Source organism: Telopea speciosissima, chromosome 11, assembly GCF_018873765.1.
Source record: "Telopea speciosissima isolate NSW1024214 ecotype Mountain lineage chromosome 11, Tspe_v1, whole genome shotgun sequence".
NCBI lineage: Eukaryota > Viridiplantae > Streptophyta > Magnoliopsida > Proteales > Proteaceae > Telopea > Telopea speciosissima.
Window position 1 is genome coordinate 53,855,209 of NC_057926.1, and position 21,400 is coordinate 53,876,608.

The 21,400-nt window shown below is 41.7% G+C and overlaps 1 protein-coding gene across 3 annotated transcripts in view; it reads right to left on the bottom strand.

Annotated features, from left to right (window-relative positions):
• The window catches only part of LOC122644647 (ATP-dependent DNA helicase homolog RECG, chloroplastic), a 133,882-nt gene that overhangs the window by 31,998 nt on the left and 80,484 nt on the right, over positions 1–21,400 (bottom strand). For 2 of the 3 annotated variants that reach the window (XM_043838034.1, XM_043838035.1), the window contains 4 exons: positions 21,052–21,285; positions 14,282–14,353; positions 13,896–14,045; positions 13,672–13,815 (listed from right to left, as the gene is read on the bottom strand). In XM_043838034.1, coding sequence (XP_043693969.1) covers positions 13,672–13,815; positions 13,896–14,045; positions 14,282–14,353; positions 21,052–21,285 — 600 coding nt within the window. The remainder of the gene's footprint in view (positions 1–13,671; positions 13,816–13,895; positions 14,046–14,281; positions 14,354–21,051; positions 21,286–21,400) is intronic. The other variant, XM_043838036.1, reaches the window with a different exon arrangement.

A 21,400-nucleotide genomic window follows, 5' to 3' on the forward strand; every position in this document is an offset into this window, starting at 1 on the left:
AAGAACGTTATCCAAATTGTGACGGATAACGGTTCAAATTTTAAGAAGGCTGGAGAGAAATTGATGAACAAGAAGAGTAAGAGGATCCGCCTCTTTTGGACTCCATGTGCAGCCCATTCTATTGATTTAATGCTGAAGGACATGGGGAAAAAAGCTTTGGTGGCTGGTGTGGTCAATAGGGCAAGGCAAGTGACCACCTTTGTGTATAACCATGGTTATACTTTAGCCATGATGAGGGAAAAATGCAAGGGGGATTTAGTGAGGCCTGGTGTCACTCGATTTGCCACCAATTACATTGCATTGAAGAGCATTCAGTCGAAGGTGGTAGGTCTGAGGTCAATGTTTGCAAGTGAGCAATGGTTTAGTTGGCCAGGTTCTAGGACAGAAGAAGGGAAGGCAACACAAGAGACCATTGCAAGTAATGGATTTTGGAAGGACTTGTATAAAGTTGTTGCCATATTAGAGCCAGTGGTGGCAGTACTAAGGATGGTTGACACGGAGAAGAAGCCTACCTTGCCCCACATATATGCTGCCCTGCAGAAGATGAAGGAAATGGTCCGAACTGCAATACCTCGAAGTGCTCGCTCATACATTAACATCATTGATGAGCGATGGGAGAAGCACTTGAGTCATCCCTTGTATAAAGCTGGTGAGTTCAACACTTCAACATACTTTACACTTTATATGAGTTTTTATATTTACATATTCAAAACTCGAAAGTATTAAGTCACTAACAACTTATAATTGTGGTTTCCCCTTTACTAGCATACTATTTGAATCCAAAATACCAGTACTTGCATAATCTTGGGCTGGACACGGATTTGTTACTGGCAGTTGAAGCTGTTATTGGGAAGTTGGAGGTCAATCCCAAGACACAATCTGACTGCAATGATGAGGTGAGACTATGGGACTTTGGTACATTGGTAGTCAGTAAAGGAATGTAATTACTAAATAGCAAATACTAATGCCTCTAACACTGTTTGAAATTTAAAATGAAAATAGATCAAATTCTTCAGAGAGGCCTCAGCAAGTTTTAGTCGAATAGCTGCAGTGGAGGGTAGACAAAAGTCAGACCCTGGTAGGTGGCAATGTGGCATGACTTTACATTTATGAATTATAATTTTATCCCTTTACAATGCACATATTCTTAAGATTCTATGTTTATAATGCAGTTGACTGGTAGGTGCTTTATGGTACAAGTTCACCCAACCTGAGGAAGGTAGCAATCAAAGTGCTCTCACAAACTTGTTCATCCTCTGGGTGCGTAAGCGCAACTGGAGTACATTCGCATTGATACACTCAAAGAGGCGGAACAGATTGGGTAGTCAACGGCTGGAGCAGCTAGTGTAAGTGCATTATAATATGAGACTAAGGATGAGGCACATACGTGAAGAATTTGAGAACAATGATAAAGATCCCATCGAGCTAGCCAACATATTCCAGGAGGACTCTGATGATGATGAGGATCCCCTATTCCAGTGGGTGAGGGATCGTGGTGCACCAGAGATGGATGAGCCGGAAGGTAGGCCCGACTCCACCATTGCGTCCGTAACCGGTACAAATTTTGACGACTATATGTCGCAAGAGGGGCGTGCACATTCTCAGTCACAGAGACCTTTTAAGGCTGCAACAGGAACTACTCCTGATGAGGATGATGATGATCGTGGTGATAGTGATGGTGATGACCCTGCTGGTGGTGATGACCTTCCTGGTGGTGATGCTGGTGGTGGTGGTGGTGGTGGCATGCAGAGTGGTGGTTATTATGATGATCGTCATGAGGGGATGCGCGAGTAATACCAGTATGAAGTGGGAACAAAGGAGGACCCTGTGCGTTTCACAGGTGAGTCTCAGTTTACACATGCCACACAAGATCAAGACCATGGTGGCCACAAAAAAACGTACAAGAGAAGGACTGGTCGCAAACACAACCAACCTCAATATGATGACACAAGTATGAACACCATGCTAGCAAGTTTTGGAAGCAAGAGTATGGATACTGGTAGTCAGCATCAGCCGTGGCAATCATCTCAACTTCATTATGACTATGCTTATGGCCAGCAGAGCACTGGTTCTGAATATAATTCCTATGGTCAGTTTGGCCAGTCAACACATGCGTATGACTATCAAAGCAGTGAGTCTGGCATTGAGTCCAGCATTGGGTCCACATTCCCAGTCCCATACATTCCTCAATATGACAGTAGCATAAGCAGTGGATCTCATCCTTCATGGCAACGGTCTAACGCCACTGTGGAACAGCTATACCCTAGGATAGGGGTCTTGGCATATGTGGATGAGAACTCTTATATGAATGCTGTGGAGGACTATATGCAACAGTGGAGCAACAATATGTTATGGCAAGACTATGTGGGACAAATGGGGAATGAATATGTCATTCAATCTAATTTTATGTGATGATAGTTGTAATTTGTAACATTGTTATTTGTTAAGCTTGAGCAATTTGATGTATCACTTATTCACTTTAACATTTGTAATGCTTATTAAGTTGTTTTCCTATTAATTGAATGTTTTGTTTGAATCCTATATACATAAATTATTAATTATGTCATTAATGTATATAGTATGCTATTTTAATACGTCGTCGCCTACCAACTAAGGGTCCGATGTAAAAGTCCTATTTGGACTTTGTTTTTGCAAAATCTAATAATGCCATTATGTTTAAATGGCCTAAAATAGGCTGTATACCGATTTTCAGACCCAAAAGAGGTCTAAAACCCACTGAGATGGGCTTCCGAGTTGGAAAAAAAAAAAACGCACAAACTTGCCGAGATCTCGGCCCAACTCGGTTTTTTGCTGGGCCGAGATGGCTCCAAGACCCGAGTTTTCGAACCTTGCTCCAGGTCCCCTTATCATCATCGCAGAGGGCCTTCTGCCCCTGTCCTTCACACACCACCGCCAGGTCCTCCAGGCCTTCACCTCCCTCCGCCAAGCCTTGCCTACCTCTCCCCGGCCTCTACCAGGCCTCACCTGCTCTCGCCAGCCTCTCCTAGTCACTCCTAGGCTTCTGCCGGCCCTCTCAGGACTCCTGTCCTATATTTCGTTGCTACTGGCTGTTGTGATCGCTGCTGCCCAGTGGTATTTTCTGGTTGCTGACTCCTTTATTTGCTGGTTTGTGAATATTGGTCCTCTATATTGCTCCTTGGATCATTACCTTCTCATCCAGTGAGATTTTCTATCTCCTTTTATTATGGAAAGTTCAGCAACCTCTACGGGAGGAGTAGAAGGTGGTGCGGTGAGTCGTCTGGGCACCCATGGCCACAACCTTACTCTCCCAATTGGACCAACTAAGTTTAATGGTTCCAATTACCTCACTTGGTCCCAACTCCCAAGCTTGTATTCTCACTATTCGGTGAAATGACCTATTGGGATACTTGACCGGTGATACTGCCAAAACCATCGGACACTGAGGCTGCTAATATATGGATGGCTCGTGATGCCCTTGTCATGTCATTTTTAATAAATTTCATGGAACCTACCATAAGTCCCAGTTTTGTTCTCTTGAAATCGGCAAAGGAATTATGGGATGCTGTCCAGTACAGCTATGCACAGATCTATGAGCTGTGTCAACAGGTTTGGGAAACTACACAGAAGGAATTGTCACTCCTTGCCTATTACTCTCCCATTAATAACCTGTGGCAGCAGCTAGACTTCTACCATTTAGTTTCCATGATTGACCCCACAGATGCCCGCGCATTCCAGACTGAGTGTGAGATGGAACACGTGTATGACTTCCTTACTGGACTGAACTCAGAGTATGATCAGATCTGTGTCCAGGTTCTTAGCCGGGACAAGTTTCCTACACTATTTGAGGTATACAATCTAGTTCAGCATGAGGAACGTCGTCGGTCCCTTATGACGCCGACTAACACTCCTTCCTGTTCTGCTCTTGCCTCTCCTACTCAGCCTGATGTGCTCAAACCAGCTGGTTCTGGTAGAGAACCGGTTAAGTGTGACTACTGTGGCCGCCCACGTCACACCAAGGAAACCTGTTGGAAAATTCATGGACATCCCAAGGGAGGGGGACATGGTGGTAAACAAGGAACCACATGCTCTCAGGCTCATGTGGCTGATGCTAGTGATAGTTCTTCATCAATGGTCCCTACTTCATCACCCTTCTCATCAGAATAGTTAGTTGCTCTACAACGTATGATGGCTCAGATGGGTACTGCTGCTCCTTCTACGGCATCTTCCACCTCAGCTTCACACCTTGTACAGTCAGGCATATTTCTTGCTTCCTCTCAGCCAAGTCCCTCTTGGCTACTGGATTCCAGAGCCTCAGACAACATTACCAGCTCTTTGGACATGTTTAGTACATATACCCCCTGTTCAGGTAAGGACAAGGTCCAAGTTGCTGATGGATCCCTCTCTGCCATTTCTAGTAAAGGAATTGTTCCATGTTCTTCTGCCATATCCCTTCAATCTGTTCTCCACGTTCCTAACGTGTGTGCTAATTTACTTTTGATTTACCGTCTTACGGTTGACTTAAACTGCAATGTTCACTTTTTTTCTGCACTCATTGTGTCTTTCAGGATCTGGTGACGGGGGCAACGATTGGATATGGTAAGGTGAGAGATGGCCTTTACTACTTAGATCCCGTTCTTCCGGCAGCACCTCCTCTGGTCTCTGCACACACTCTTCGAGCTGACAGTCATCTTCAGCACTTACATAAGTGGCACCGCCATTTGGGGCACCATTCTTTTCCTATTTTGCACTGTTTGTTTCCTTCTTTAATATAACATTGTCCACAGGGAAGTTTTCTTTGTGATGTATGTGAACTGGCTAAACACACTCGTATTTCTTATCCACCTAGTGACAATAGAAGTAGTATTCCTTTTTCTCTTATACACTCTGACTTGTGGGGTCCTTCTCGCATTGTTGCTCGGGGTGGATATCGTTGGTTTATTACCTTTATTGATAACTACAATCGTTTAACCTAGTTATATCTCTTGCGAACAAAATCCAAAGCCTTTTCTTGTTTTCAATCTGTCCATAATATGGTTCAGACCCAGTTTAACACCCTGGTTCGCACCTTGCATAGTGATAATGAGACAGAGGATATAGATGGTCCCTTTCTTAAGTATCTTAATGATCATGGGATTCTTTCACAAACTTCCTATGTTCGGACACCAGAATAAAACAGTATCTCAGAAAGAAAGAACCGACATCTGCTTGAGGTTGCTCGGTCTCTTATGTTTACTACCAATGTTCCAAAATCTTATTTGGGGGATGCAGTTTTGACTGCTGCCTTTCTCATTAACAGGGCCCCCTCCGCTTCTCGGGACTTCAAAACTCCAGTCAGCTTCCTGAATCTGCTCTTGCATCCCATCTTCCTCCCAAAGTCTTTGGTTGTGTCTGCTTTGCTCAACTACTCTCCTACTCATTCCAAGTTAGATCCTTGGGCTTTCAAGGGCATTTTCCTTGTCTATTTTGCATCGCAAAAGGGGTACCGCTGCTATCACCCTCCTTCCATGAAGTTGCTTGTTACCATGGATGTTACCTTTCATGAAGATGAACCATTCTATCCGCCATCTCTTTAGGGGGGAGAATAATCTCGAGGAAGAGATGCCTCCTCTTGTCGTTGATACCATTCCTCTTTAAGGGGAGTGCTCAGGTAAGTGGTGGAAAAGAACTTATTAGCTATGTTCGTTTTCGTCGCCGAGAAAGCTGCTCCTACTCCCACCTTAATATGTCATCCTGCCTCCTGAGCGGGCTCTTAAAAAAACATCAGGTAACCTTTCTCCTTCTCCATCTATTGATGTTCGCCCTATTGCTATCCTTTTCTAATCAACACCCCATTTCTAATTTTGTTTCCTATGAATCTTTGTCTCCCACCTATCAGGCTTTTGTTTCTTCGTTATCCTCCATGTCTATCCCACAGGGCTGGAAAGAAGCTATGACAGACCCAAAATGGAAGACTACCATGGTAAAGGAAATGTAGGCCCTGAAGAAAAATGATACTTGGGAGCTTGTTTCCTGTCCTAAGGGAAAGAAACCAGTCGGGTGCAAGTGGGTGTTCACTGTTAAACAAAATGCAGATGGAATTATGGCCCAGTACAAGGCAAGATAAGTTGCCAAAGGATTCACGCAAATCTATGGCATTGATTACCAGGAGACCTTTGCCCCAGTTACAAAAATGAACTCTGTTCGAGCCCTGATGTCTTATGCTGCAAACCTAAGATGGAATCTCCAACAACTAGAAGTACAAAACGTCTTCCTCAATGGTGACCTTGAAGAGGAAGTTTACATGACATCCCTCCTGGCTTTGACTCATCTACTACAGTTGGCAAGGTCTGTCGACTTAGAAAGTCACTCTATGGCTTGAAACTGTCTCCTCGTGCTTGGTTTGGCAGGTTTCAAAAAGCAATGGTCAAGTTTGGGTACAAGCAGAGTAATGCTAATCACACCTTGTTTGTCAAACACAAGGATGGAAAAGTCGTAGCTCTTATTGTGTATGAGGATGATATAGTGATCACTGGTGATGATGAGGAAGAAATTTCATCCCTAAAGACCCGATTGCCAGCTGAATTTGAAACTAAGGATCTGGAACATCTCATATACTTCTTGGGGATTGAAGTAGCCCGATTAAACAAAGGGATCTTCATATCTCAAAGAAAGTATGTCTTAACCTTTTTGAAGAAACAAGGATGCTTGGATGTAAACCTGTTGATTCTCCCATTGAAGTTAATCACCAATTGAGGAGCCCGGGTGATGATTTTGTATACAAAGAGAGATACCAGCGCCTCGTAGGAAGGCTTATTATCTCTCCCACACAAGACCAAACATGCCTATGTTGTGGGACTTCTTAGCCGGTTTCTTCATGATCCGAAGACTGGTCACCTTGAAGTAGTGTACAAAATTCTTCGGTATTTAAAGTCAGCTCCAAGGAAAGGAATCATTTGCTCAAACAATGGAAGTCTAAAGTTGGAATCTTTTACTGATGCAGACAAGGCTGGCTCTATCGATGACCGAAGATCCACTTCAGGCTACTGTATATTTCTTGGAGGGAATTTGGTAACATGGAGGAGCAAGAAACAATATGTGGTTTCCAGATCCCAAGTTGAGGCAGAATACAGGGTGATAGCACAAGGGGTTTGCGAACCCATTTGGTTGAAGAAACTTCTCCAGTATCTGAGAATAGCACCAGAAGGGCCTATGACACTCTATTGTGATAATAAAGTTGTAATCAATATAGCTCAGCATGATAGAACAAACATGTTGAGATTGTCCGACACTTCATCAAGGAGAAGATTGAAGACAGTCTGATTTCCACTCCGTTTGTTACTACTGAAAACCAATTGGTCGATGTTTTCACTAAAGGTTGAACGGTCAAATCCTTCCATCCTATTGTTTCCAAGTTGGGCATGCGAGATATCTATGCACTAACTTGAGGGGGAGTGCTGAATTGTAGACCGGTTCCCTAACCGGTTCGGTTCTTGGTTTGGTTCTTTTGTTAATGTGTGTATTGTAACTAGGTACATTATAGTGTCTAGGTTTATTACGCACATGTTAATTGTGCTAGATTGGGATTTAGTAAATCACATTCCATACAATAGCTCTATGAACAGGATTACTGGACATACCCCTTTCAAGATTTTACTTGGGATTCAGCCAAGATGTCCCATTGATCTTTTTCCCCTACCCCCTCAAGCTAGGGTCAGCATAAAAGTCGATGAGTTCCTACGCCACATAACTGAGGTGCATGCAGATGTTCAACGAAGAATAGCACTCAGTACTGATCATTACAAGGCTATAGCTGATAAGCATTGCAGGTATGTTGAGTTCAAGCCTGGAGACATGGTCATGGTCAAGGTTAATCCAGAGAGACACCAGCCAGGTGTCAATAGCAAGCTCCATCCGAAGAAGATGGGTCCATACAAAGTGCTTTAACGTATTGGACCCAACGCTTATGTTCTACAGTTGTCTGCCGATATGGGCATAAGCAATGTGTTTAATGTGGCTGATCTTTACTTATGTGGGACATCACTCAGACAATAGTGATTCTGAACAAATGTTGAGGCTACCTCAACTCAAGCCACCTACTGAAGATGTGATCGAGGAGGTTCTAGATGACATGCACAAGACCACTCGATATGGCACCAGTTACCATCCCTTCCTCGTCAAATGGAAAGGTCGCCCATGCCAGGACAGTAGTTGGATACATGCAGATGATTTCAAGAAGCTTGACCCCGAGTTGTATGAACGATACATGGCCTTCACCCATTCATCCGAGATGAATGTTTTTAAGCCGGGGAGAGCTGATGCAGGTCCAAGCATCTGCAAGAAGAAGAAGCAGCCCTAAGATTAGGGCCAAGTATTAGGAGCCTTAATTTAATTTTTAAATTTCCATATTTTATTTTTCAGTCTATTTGTAAACTTAAATTGAACCGGTTCAGATCATGGTCCAATTTAAGTGATATATTTCTATTGGTTGTTAGGGAATCTTTTAAATTGTTTAGCTTTTAATTAAGTTGTCCCACCCCTCCACGATTTATGTGAGGGAGTGACTTGTCTTTGTAATAGGATTCAGTTTTAGGATTCAAATTCCTAAGCTGACTAGGTGTTAGGCCATTGGCCTCCATATTATAAATAAAGTAAATCGTGGGAGGCTCCCCCACAATTCAGATTTCAAAAATAAACTTTGCCTTATGCTTGCTGCCTTTGCTGCTGCCGCCTTGCTGCTGCAGCCTAGCTCCATCGTGAGTGCTGTCTTGTGGATCCTATCAAGGTGAAGGGATTGGTGGATCTCCAATCAACTTCTTGCATCTTGTAGATCGGGAGGACTTTTTTCTAGTCTTCAAAGTTGCTGCCATTGAAGACCTGCAATTCCAATTAAGTTACTGTTATTGTTAGCCATCCCCTTCTTCTTCTAATCCTCTAACCTAAGCCCCATCTATCCCCATCATCAATCCATCCATAAACTCAATCGATCCATCAAACCCCTAGCCATCTACATTCTGTCCAGATCAATTCAACTACCCAAATCCATCAATACTTTAACTACAACACCCTCACATCACCCCCTACACTCGATCCTAACCCTAGGTGTTACACCCGTGACCCAACTTGTACTAATAATACATGTGTATGTGTTGTTGCGTAGCTTATACAGCCCTTCAAAGTCTCGAAGGAAGACCTTGACTAGGCAAGCTTTAGACTTAGACCTTGTACCTTGTTGTTTGCTCATTTTACATGATTTGGTTCCTGATCATTGCCTTGGCTTCTATGTGTATTATTGATACTCTTTCATGTCCTCCCTGCATGTATAACAACCCCAATTAGAACCCCTTTTAAACCGTTACCCTAACATCCTCGAAGTAGACAAGATCGTCGGAGTCGATTCAAATTCTAGTCTGCTGTCAACGCACTACAACCATCTTTGAACCCAATTTCAAGATCCTTCCCTTCTGATTTGACCAATGGTTTCTTCATGAAGAATGTAGCCCTTTAAGTCTAGTTTACAACGCATTTCGAATCGCATCATTTCGTTATGTATCGACCGAGTTATGGCCAAAACAGTGGGCAGAGGTCTGCTGTATTTTGACCCGGCGGCTCATGCCTGGGAAACCGGCGGACGATGCACACAGTCCGCCACTGCATCATCCGCCAAGTACAAAAATGATGTTATTTCGATCTAGTTTCATCTTGCCTTGACCCAGGGCTTACCCCTTGGTTATTTTAGACTATTTGTGGCCCATATGGCCTAACTAAACCCTAAGAACACTAACCTAAGACCTATTTGGATTCTATTGTGTTTTAAAACCTATTTCAAGCCCCAAATCAACCCCCAACCAAACACACCTTTGAATCCTTATCAAAATAGGTGGAAACCACAGCCCCCTCTCATTTCTCCCATCTCCAACACCTGAGAGAAGAGAGAGAACGTGGAAAGCAAAAAGGAAAGAGAGAAGGAGGAAGAAGAAAGAGAAAGAAGAAAGAAGAAGGAAGAAGATCACTCCCTTGCTGTCCCAAATCCATCTTTGCACCATTTGTGAGCTCTACCTTCTTTCCAGCACCATTGGAACCCATACCAACCTTGGAGCTCGTGGAGGAGAAGAAGATTGAGCCACTCCAAGCTCAAGAACACCTCCCCTCTGCTGTTCCATTGATTCCCCATTGTAAGTAACCATTTCCCTCTCTATTTCTATTGCTTTCTGTTAGGTTTAGATGAGTTAATGATCAATATTAGTTCAGATCTTGGGGCTTCTTGCTCTAAATGCTTTATCCCTTCTATTTGATGTTAAAGGCATCAAATATGGACCTAGAATCACCCATCCTCAGCCCCATGGCTTAATTGCCATGAAACCCTCTTAAAGAACCTCCAATTTGAGGATTCTCGATGTTGGAGTCCATCCAATCTCCTACCAAACCATAGGGCTTCTGTTTCTAATTAGTTTATTCACCTAATCGGATGCCTAGAGCACCATTTAGAACCCTTGAACACCCCATTCCCTTGTCTTTGGCTGAGATGCCATGAAAGCCCCTTTTATAGACCTTCATTTTGAGGTTTTGAGCACTGAACACACAATCCATGCCTTGGGACCTAATTCGGATCCAATGTACATGTTTAATGGCTCATTTGGAGGCCTAATACATTAACCCATAGGTCCCAACCGATCCCATGGCCATTAACCACGGTTTGGAATCAATCCAAGCCATTTCTTGCACTTTCGGGCTGTCATCGTCTGCCAGGGTAAAATTGAGCACAGCCCGCCTGTTTTATTTAAAGGTCACACTACCTGCATAGTCCGCCAAGTGCATGACCCGCCTAGGCCAAATTGGTACTGAATTGGAGTTTTGACTCCGGACCTTGGACACTGACGCTCTCTCACCTACTATACACTTATATGATGACATGCTAGGCTAGCAAACGCGTACGGGAGGACTATACACTACACGGAAGATAAGATTACCTACGCTTCAACGATTGTGAGTGGATCGAACACTTGAACTATTTTACGGCGTGTTTTTCTTTAGGCATCAACTAGATGTGCATGTTTGTTGAATGTGTGTATGATATGCATCTTTGCTTCGCCTTTAATTTATTTAAATTAATGAAATTGGCTATTATAAGGAAGGAACATGATCAACTATGCATATTGATATTTATGAGAATAAAATATGGACATTGTAGAATACTTTATGTTTATAACTCTTCTTATTGATTGATTGATGGATTTGATTCGAGTGGTGACCGGCCGACCGTTACTTCGGTATCACACCCGCCGTATTGTTATTTGGTGTGGGTGTAAGCTGGAGAGACAAGAGAATGGTGACCTCCGGATTAGGCACTATGGACTCGATCTCCAGGCTACACTCGCACAGTGTGGGATTGTAAATATAAATATTGTATTCAATAGTTGTTTACTGGCTAGGAAGTGATGTACCCAGTACTACGACCCTTCCGACAGGGGTGTAGGTGTCGGGCAAACCCACGGGTCTCAACCGTATTTCGGGGTAGCCCACAGTGAAGTCATCGCCGTATTTCGGTGACGCCAGGACGGGGTTTGTATTGGGGGCTCGCGGACAACTCGGTGAGTGAGTCCGGTCTCACGGGTTTCCTTGGTAACATGGAGTTGACATGGTCGGAATACCATCCGTTTATGGCACCGTTATTTGTCATTATGGTACCGTTTACTGATGATGCTACCTGTGTTATTGTAGTACTTGACTTGACTTTGGGTGTAAGGTGGAGAGACGAGAGGTTAGTGACCTCCGGATTAGGCACTCTAGACTCAATCTCCAGCTACACTCGCACAGTGTGGGATTGTAAATTTAAATATTGCATCCAATAGTTGTTTGCTGGCTAGGAAGTGATGTACCCAGTACTACGATCCTTCCGACAAGGGTGTAGGTGTCGGGCAAACCCATGGGTCCCGACCATATTCCGGGGTAGCCCACCACGAAGTCATCGCCGTATTTCGGTGACGCCAGGACGGGGTTTGTATTGGGGGCTCGCGGACAACTCGGTGAGTGAGTTCGGTCTCGCGGGTTTCCTTTGTAACATGGGGTTGACATGGTCGGAATACCATCCGTTTCTATGGCACCGTTATTGTCATCCGTTTATGGCACCATTTATTGCCATCAGTTTATGGTACCGTTTGCCGACGATGCTGTTTGTGTTATTGTAGTACTTAACCTGACTTAGAATCTTGTTGCTATGTGGAAAATTGAACAAAAGCATTCATGCATCATATGTGATGTGCATACTTTAGCATGCATTGACGGTGTATCTATTGTTGTATATTGTGAATGGTTTGATCGCTCGTTGGGCTTTGTAAGCTCATTCCTCGGGAACCTTTGTTTTTAGATGTAGATACAGGGGCAGTGGACACAGTTGAGGGTGATTCGGCGCTACCCTTTGGGCAAGGACTTTGAGGCTTGGAGTGCTCGTGAATTTGAGGATGAATGTAATAATGACATAATACTTGACTTTCTTCTCTTACTCTTATATGGTGATTAGTACTGGCGTTATACTTGTGAATTGAGATATTTGAGTTAAACTGTTTAATTTACTTATAAGATATCACATAGAACTCCTAATTAATTGTGATCATTATATTTATATTCTTCCGCCATAACTCTGATTTCTGTTCTTATATTTTGAATAAGAACCCGGGCAGTGTACATGACACAGCAAAGCGTCGATCCTGTAGTTCGGTGTGGAATACAGGGGTATTCCCGTCACATTTCCCTGAATTGAGGGATGGGGTGTGACACTAGGTCCATTCCTACATCAAAACCCTAATCCCCCTCATCTCCCATTAAACCCTAAAACCCTAACTTACTGTCAAGCCATATCCAACCATCAAAAACTCACCAAACCTTGGCCGAGTGCTCCTCTCTACCATTAGAGAGCTCAACCTAAAGCCCTAGCCCTAACCCTAAATTTGACCTAAATCCTCAAACCTGCTCAATTGACCATCAGTTTGAAAGGTCCTGGTTACTTGGCTCTTACTTGGCTCAAAACGCCAAAACCCAAACCAGACAATGTTTTGATCGTTCAGTCATTTTGTTTCGGAATCTCACTCATTTCGGTCCAAAAAATACACCGTTTCGTCAAAATTTTGGTTATTTCAATAATTTCGTTTCGGTATTTTGGTCATTCCAGCCATTTACACCCCAAAATGGCCAAGCAAAACTCATAGAAAAAATACAATGTTTCGGTGAAATTTCAAGGTTTTGGTTGTCTCGACCTGGTCGAGACATAGAAATGAGACAAGTTTTTGAACTGTGCTTTAAATGGCAAATAGAAACCAAAGCAACATAGAGAAAATTTCCCTATGCCAGTAGCCAGATGGCTTACTAAAACTGCTAAACTACAAAATACCCAAAATTAGTAAATCCCCACAATAATTCCTCTAAACATAGTTAGAAGTCTGACACTGCAACACAAAGTGAAATTTGACTGAACATACCACTAATCTACCAACCCACAACAAAAATATTTTAACCAGATAAACTAATATCAATACCTAAAAATTGTTTTATGCCACCCACCCTTCAACAAAATAATGTCTTTAAGAAGACCGATCAATATTTAAAAGGGAACATATCATAAAACTAGTCATCACACTTGCAGTTCAGAAACAAGCTCACGAAATGTTATCATATCCTACTCCAATGTCAAGCAATGTTAGCCAAAAAAAGAACCACCTTACTGTTAAACTTTCCCCTCTGGATCACACCAAAGCGATGTTGCTCATCCACTACTGCAATTCGTAAAGCCGAAAATTCCACATTTTCAGATGTTAGGCTGTGAGTTCCAATGACCAATGAAATATCTCCATCCAGAAGACCCTGTCAACTAACAAAGTCAACAGTAGAAATCTTACATGATTCACAAGCAACTGAATGGAAGTTTAGAGAATAATCCTTGCCTTACGAATTAGTCGTGATTGCTTCGATGGGGTTGAACCTGTTAGTAAAGCAACAGATGGTTTACGCTGGTCCTCAATGTTCTCTAGCAAAGACATAAGGTGCTCATAGTGCTGGACAGCAAGTAGTTCTGTTGGAACCATGAAAGCTGCCTACAAAGAATTATAAACATAAGATAGGTGAATCTGATCTATGGAAAGAATATGTCTTGAGAGGCAGTCACCAATTCTAGAAAGAAATGCTTTTAAACAAAACCTAGCAGACTGAAGATGCCAGTTTGCTCAGTTAATAGTCCTGTAGGGGTTTATAAAAACAATCATCAAACTAGGATAGAAGAGAGGGAGGAGAGGCCAAAAATAATTTGGAAAAAGGGCCGTCTTTAACCGACCTGATAACCTGAGCCAATGACCTCCATACAAGCCAAGAAAGCAACCACCGTCTTGCCACATCCAACATCACCCTGATAAGAAATTTATTTCCCATTGTCAAAAAAATATCAGTGGCTCATATGAGTAACTCATACATTACATTTCCAATAAAAGACTATCTAATAAAAATTTATGTATATTGAAGATGCCAGCTTGCTAAGCTGGTAATCTAGGGAGGTTTGTACCCTAGTCAACTAACCTGTCACTAGTAACCCACTATCCATGAAAATCTTATCCCAAATCCATAATGCAAGAAATAACTTTTTGCACTACTATTAACTCATCCCTCCTTAAAGTTGCTGACCAATCTTTGTTTTCAGAATCTTTTTCTAATGGATGTACCTTTTTGAAAAATACTTGTAGAGTCTACAGACATCACTTGACCTTTCATGGTTCAATAGTGTTCATAAGGGTTCAACTTCAACAGACATGAGAGAGGGAGAGACAAAGGATATGAAGAAGGCATTTTTGTAGGGAGATCACCCTGAAGAACCATGGTGAACAAAAAAAACTTGCGCAGCTTGGAGCCTTCGACCACGTAGATGATTTTTCAGATCTTGGAAAACCTCGGCAGGTGAATGCAACCTAGTTTAGTTTCTGTATGCAGCAGATGGAGGTTAAACATTGTAACAAAAACTTTTAGAGACCCACCCCCTATGCACAAAAATAAAACCAAAGGGAGATCCTTACTCCTTTTCTTTGTGAAATGAAACCCTTCAGACATTCCAAACGGTAGCAATTTATGGATCAGAAGATTCAGAACAAAAACAAAAGGTGCAAGGCAAGCTAGGAAAGACGAAAGAACAAGAGAGGAATCAAGCCAGTTTACCATACTTTTCAGAAGCAGGCTGCCATCTGTTCACAACTTACACCATTAGTACTTGGAATTCAATTCATGGCCTCCCATCACCATACAAGAAAATTCTTAGTTAGTCTTCAAAGGGTTCTAAGACTGTTGCTCATTAGCACGCCTTTCGTGAGGAATTTTCCCTTTCCTAGACGGAACTAAGTTCCAAAAGTAAACCAAGTACCATCCTCAAGGAAGGCCCAACCCATTGGTTATGATGAGAACATCATATTAAGTTTCACTCGGTTTCAACCAGATGGACTGATGAATGACTTGTACTAATAAATATTAGAGGGGACAGAGTTCTAGCACACCACGCATGGAACCGATTCCTGCATACCTTCAAAAACTGCCACGTCATAGTTTGGTTAGGGCCCAAAATTTAGACATGTTCTCCACATCATCATCTATACTTGGTTAGAATTTCAGAACAATCTCACATCCCCATGTGTCATTACTAAGGTTTAAAACAAAAAAGTTTGAAAGCCTAGGAAGTGAAATCAACATGAATTCAACAAGAACCATCGAAAAGCCAAGGAGGAAAGCCCATACATGGTGGCGATAGGATTGAGATAGCTCACCAAATTCAACTGGTGGTCTCTCAGAGGGGGGGGGCCCCAAATCTATTCCAACAGCCAGCCTGCCAAATTAAAACTCTACGTGGCTGAATAAGTGGTAGGCAATATGGAAAGGATTCCTAGTACAATCATGATGGAAACATTTTCCCTATATTTAAAAATAATCTGATATGGACTGCTGGCTTAGAGGAGTTGATTTAGGTGTTATTTTTATTATTAGACACTAATTTAGTTTCCTATTTGAGTTGTAATTCTAACTGAGAATCCTAGTTCTGTTAGGAACCCTAGTTAAAGTCTAGTTTCTATTTTATAGGTTTTATTAATTAGTATTAGTTTCTTACTTAGATTAGGATTGGGTTGCTTATGTGGCTGAGCAGAAAAGGGACAGAGATTGAAGAAAAAGAGTTACTGATGAGGCTGTGAGATCCAGCAACGGTGAGATACCATGGGTGAGAGGATGATGGGCTGAGATCGCCTGGCTAAGATAGTTGATCCTATCCCCCCTTCTATATCCCTTTCTTCTTCTTCCTATTCTTTGATGTTCTTCTTTCATATGTAAACAGAAAATAGCAATAAAAATTTTCAGTTTCAGTTATTGAGCTTTTTCTTTTATTTTATTGATCCTGCTGCAATCGATCTCCAGCTGGTTTCCCTGGTTCAAGGTCGACTTTTGCATTACCCTCTCTCCTCAACAAATGCTCCCTATTGGTGCAAAACTGCACTCTGGCATCATATGCAACACACTCCCTTGCTATATACACACATATAGAAAGAGTAGTTAAAAATTAATGGAAGCTGAGATTGATCGATCAACATACAGACCAATTACATCAAGCAAATAGAAGCGAATCAAAAACAAAGGGAATGTCTTTTCACAGGATGATCCAAACTCAGTTCAATGCCCAGGTTAAAGTTCTCCGCAATGACAATGGGACGGAATACATTGATGGTTCTTTTCTTCAGTATCATGACACCCATGGAATTCTCTCCCAAACCTCCTGTGTCCGCATACTTAAGCAAAATGGTATCCCCGAACGAAAGAACTGCCGTCTTTTGGAGGTCACTCGCTCTCTGATGTTTACCACTCAGGTTCCTAAGTGTTTTTGGGGGTGATGATGTGGTTACTACTGCCTTTCTTATTAATAGGGTTCTTTCTGCTGCCCTTGAATTCCAAACACCAATCAGCCAGCTTCCTAATCCTACCATTGCTTCTCATCTTCCTCCTCGTATTTTTGGGTGTCTCTGCTTTACCCAAACCACTTCCCCTTCTCGGTCAAAACTTGACCCAAGAGCCTTTAAGTGCATCTTCCTTGGGTATTCTGCTTCTCAGAAAGGTTATAAGTGTTATTATCCTCCCTCCAAAAAATTGTTTGTTACAATGGATGTGACTTTACTTGAGGAGGAACCTTATTACCAGTCTTCTCTTCAAGGGGAGACTCTAGAAGAAGAGAATCCTTTGGCTTCCTTTGTCATTGATACTGCTCTTCTTCAGGGGGAGCACGTTGATGAGATTAATGCTAAACAAAAAGATTTCATCACCTACTCTAGACATAAGAGAAAGACTATCCCAAACATACCATGTTCATCTATGCCTCCCGAGCAGGCTCTACCAATCCAAGCAACTGGTAATGAATCTCCTCCTAATCCTGATGATCGCCCAATTGCTCTTATAAAAGGAGTAAGGGCTTGCACCAAACACCCTATTTCCAACTTTGTACCTTTTGTGTCATTATCCCCCTCCTATCGTGCCTTTGTTTCTTCTTTGTCTTCTATGTCTGTTCAACAGGGTTGGAAGGAAGCCATCACATACCCAAAATGGAAGAATGCCATGATAGAGGAAATGCAAGCCTTGAAGAAAACTGACACTTGGGAACTCGTGCCTTGTCCTATAGAAAAAAGGCAGTTGGATGCAAGTGGGTATTCACAATAAAACAAAATGCAGATGGAACAATTGCTCGTTATAAGGCCAGACTAGTTGCCAAAGGATTCACTTAGATCTATGGCATTGATTACTAGGAAACTTTTGCCCCAGTAGCAAAAATGAACTCTGTTCGAGCCTTGTTATCTTGTGCTACAAACGTGGGATGGGACCTTCAGCAGTTGGATAAGCGAACCTAATGCAGGGAGGCCACAACAAGCCGGGAGAGAAGTGATCTTGTCGAGCATGTATAAACTAGAGAAGACCCTCAAAGGCAAACAGCTCAAATACAGTTGTGTTACTGACTGTTCACTTTCTCAAAATTGACTCTGTGTAGTCTCTACCGGAGTGGTTAATCGTCAAAAGAACAATTGGTTGTTGCATTTCAATTCATGTGATGAGAAGCCTACAGATCTAGCATTAATGGCTTCTTCAATCAAGTGATGTTATTGTAGCCAAACAACAAAAGAAAGCATATGAGCTGCATCTATAGTTGTTGACAATTAAAAAAACAAAAAGTTCTGCAAAGGGTGGTGGTTCATCCCACACGTACACGTCATGGACATTCCTCCTTTCTATGTTATATAGACCTATCTGTAACTATTGAGGGCTAGGATATTATACATAATGTGAATATTCTGCCTGTAGGCACACATTCCTCAAGATTTATCAAAATGGGCCTTGGCAAATCAATCTCTTCTCTTTTTTAGCAAGTTTTTTAGCCTTAAAGGCAATGACAAAAGACCTATCCCTTTTTCTTTTTTCTTCCTCCCGGCTTTGAAAATCATCAGCTACAACCATAGTTCAAGAACTTGCGAGATCTCGGTTTTTCAAGAAGGCGAGACGAGATGGTATACGATATTTAAAAGTGTATTATCTAGGTTGAGATCTCAGGTCGACCCAGATCTTGACCCATCTAACTCTTTAAAGTGTACCTAACTCGACAGAACTCGATCGAGTTTTGCACAGAACCTGTTTTCTTCTCCATTTGAACTTCAAGACTTGGCTGTGACTCATTTTGGCTCTGGATTTGAAGTTGTAAGTTGTAACTTGCCAGAGAGTTGATTCAGCTACACATCTTCAAGATTCAGTAAAATTTGAAGGATTTTTCAAAGGTAAATAGTACAACAACACTATGTCACGGGAAGACTATGTGGTACTAGTGGGGACTGAATGTTTGATTCAAGGGAATTTTATGTGATGATAATTGTAAGATTGTTAAACAGTTTGATGTATCACTTAAACATTTATAATGCTTATTAAGTTGTTTTACTATTAATTGAATGTTTTGCTTGCTTTCTATTACTAAATTACGTCATTTATGTGTAGAGTAGGGTAATTTAGTACATCGTTGCCTACCAACTTAGGGTCCGATGTATAAGTCCTATTTGGACTTTGTTTTTGCAAAATCTGATAATGCCATTGTGTTTAAATGGCCTAAAATAAGCTGAATACCAAGTTTTAGACCCAAACTAGGTCTAAAACCCATTGAGTTGAGGTTTCGAGTTCAAAAAAAAAAAATGCACCAACTCGACCGAGATCTCGCGAGATCTAGGTTTTTCCCAGGGTCGAGTTCCGAGTTTTAGTACCTTGGCTACAACCGGGAAAGTGTGTAGACTCCGGAAATCACTTTATGGGTTGAAACTGTCACCCTGTGCCTGGTTTGGTCGATTTCAGAAAGCTATGCTGAAGTTTGGCTTCAAAGATAGTGATGTGGACCATACCCTATGTGTCAAGCACATAACTGACAAAGTCACTACACTTATTGTTTATGTAGATGATATAGTAATCACTGGAGATGATCAGGAAGAAATCTCCCTTCTAAAGACTCGACTAGCAACCGAGTTCGAAACTAAGGACCTAAGGCACCTCAAATATTTTTTGGAAATTGAAGTAGCTAGATCCAATAGAGGAATCTTCATTTCCCAAAGGAAGTATGTTCGAGACCTTCTTGAAGAGACTGGGATGCTCGGTTATAAGCCTGCAGATTCTCCCATTGAAGTTAACCACCAACTCAGCAGCATTGATGGTAACTCGGTAGAAAAGAGAGATATCAACGTCTCGTCGACAGACTTATATATTTGTCTCACACCAGGATAGAAATTGCCTATGCCGTAGGAGTCGTCAGTCATTTTCTTCATGATTCGAAGACTGTACATCTTGAGGCAGTTTACAAAATTCCTTGATATTCAAAGTCAACTCCTGGAAAGGGTATCCTGTTCTCAAATAATGGGAATCTGAAGTTAGAAACCTTTACTGATGTTGACTGGGCTGGCTCCATTGATGACCGAAGATCCACTTTAGGCTATTGCACATTCCTTGGAGGGAATTTGATAACTTGGAGAAGCAATCTGTGGTTTTCAGGTCCAGTAATGAGGTAGAATATAGGGGTTATGGCACAAGGGATTTGTGAACTTATCTGGTTGAAGAAACTTCTCCAAGATTTGAGAGTTGCACCGGAAGGACCTATGAGACTCTACTGTGATAATAAACCTGCAATCAGTATCGCTCATAACCATGTTCAGCATGATAGGACAAAACATGTTGAAATTGATCAACACTTCATCAAGGAGAAGATTGAAGGTCTGATTTGCATTCCATTTGTTAGAACTGAGAACCAACTGGCTGATGTTTTTACTAAAGGCTTAACGGTCAAATCCTTCCATCTGATTATCTCCAAGTTGGGCATGTGGGATATCTATGCACCAACTTGAGGGGGAGCATCACCCATAGACCCGTGAACCGGACCCGAATACATTAAAGTGTCCAAGTTCATTATGCACATGTTTAATGTGTTAATTGTGTGATTGTGCAATCATACCATATTTGTAATATTCTCAAGGTTATAAATAAAGTGGTTGCCTCTGTCTCATGGACAAGCCAATATATTCTCTCCTATTCTCTCTTCTCAACTCTTTGCAATAAAGACGCTTATCCTGATGGTAAAGGCTCTTTAAGTCATTTAAATGGTCTATGCTCGGTCTGACGATAAAGGTCCAACATATGAAAATCATGAGTGGGGATTGATCCATTCATGATTTTCATTGTACTATCCCAGAGAACCTGGAGCTTGTTTGAATGGTTAGTTTACATTTTAGCTAATTTAAATCTAGCCTATATGGTCAATGTATATGCATAATAGTTAAACAACTTAGGTTTGTCTAGGTGGTGGCTCACTGGTATATCATGATTAATGAAATCATTGAGGTATGGTGGTGAGTTATTGAGTATTCAACATATTCATGCCTCAGTGACTATTTGAAGCTTAGTTGATTAGTTAATTCCTTTTTCTTTTTTTGGGGGGGGGGGTGATTAATTAAAAAAAATAGAAATAATGAAAACATGAAAAAAAAAAAATCAAATAAAATGTTGCGAAAAATGTAAAACCTGCAGAAGCCGGTACATTGGGACTGGCTGTTTGAGATCCCAAATAATTTCTGAAACTGCATTTAACTGACTAGGAGTAAGGGAGTATGGAAGTGCTTTTAAAAATGTCGTCGTGAGACTGGACCATTCTTCCACAAGAAGAACATTCAGTTTATTTATCTGGTACTTATCCAGCAACCCATCTTTCTCTATCCGTGTACCAAGTGTATCAAGCATTTGAAAGAGTCTTCCCAACTGAAATAAGAATTAACATGAAAAGTCACAATACATAACAGTGCATGAATCCCGAAACGTAAAATCACAATTACACCTCCTGAATAACACCACTACAAGTTTATGCACAAATAGA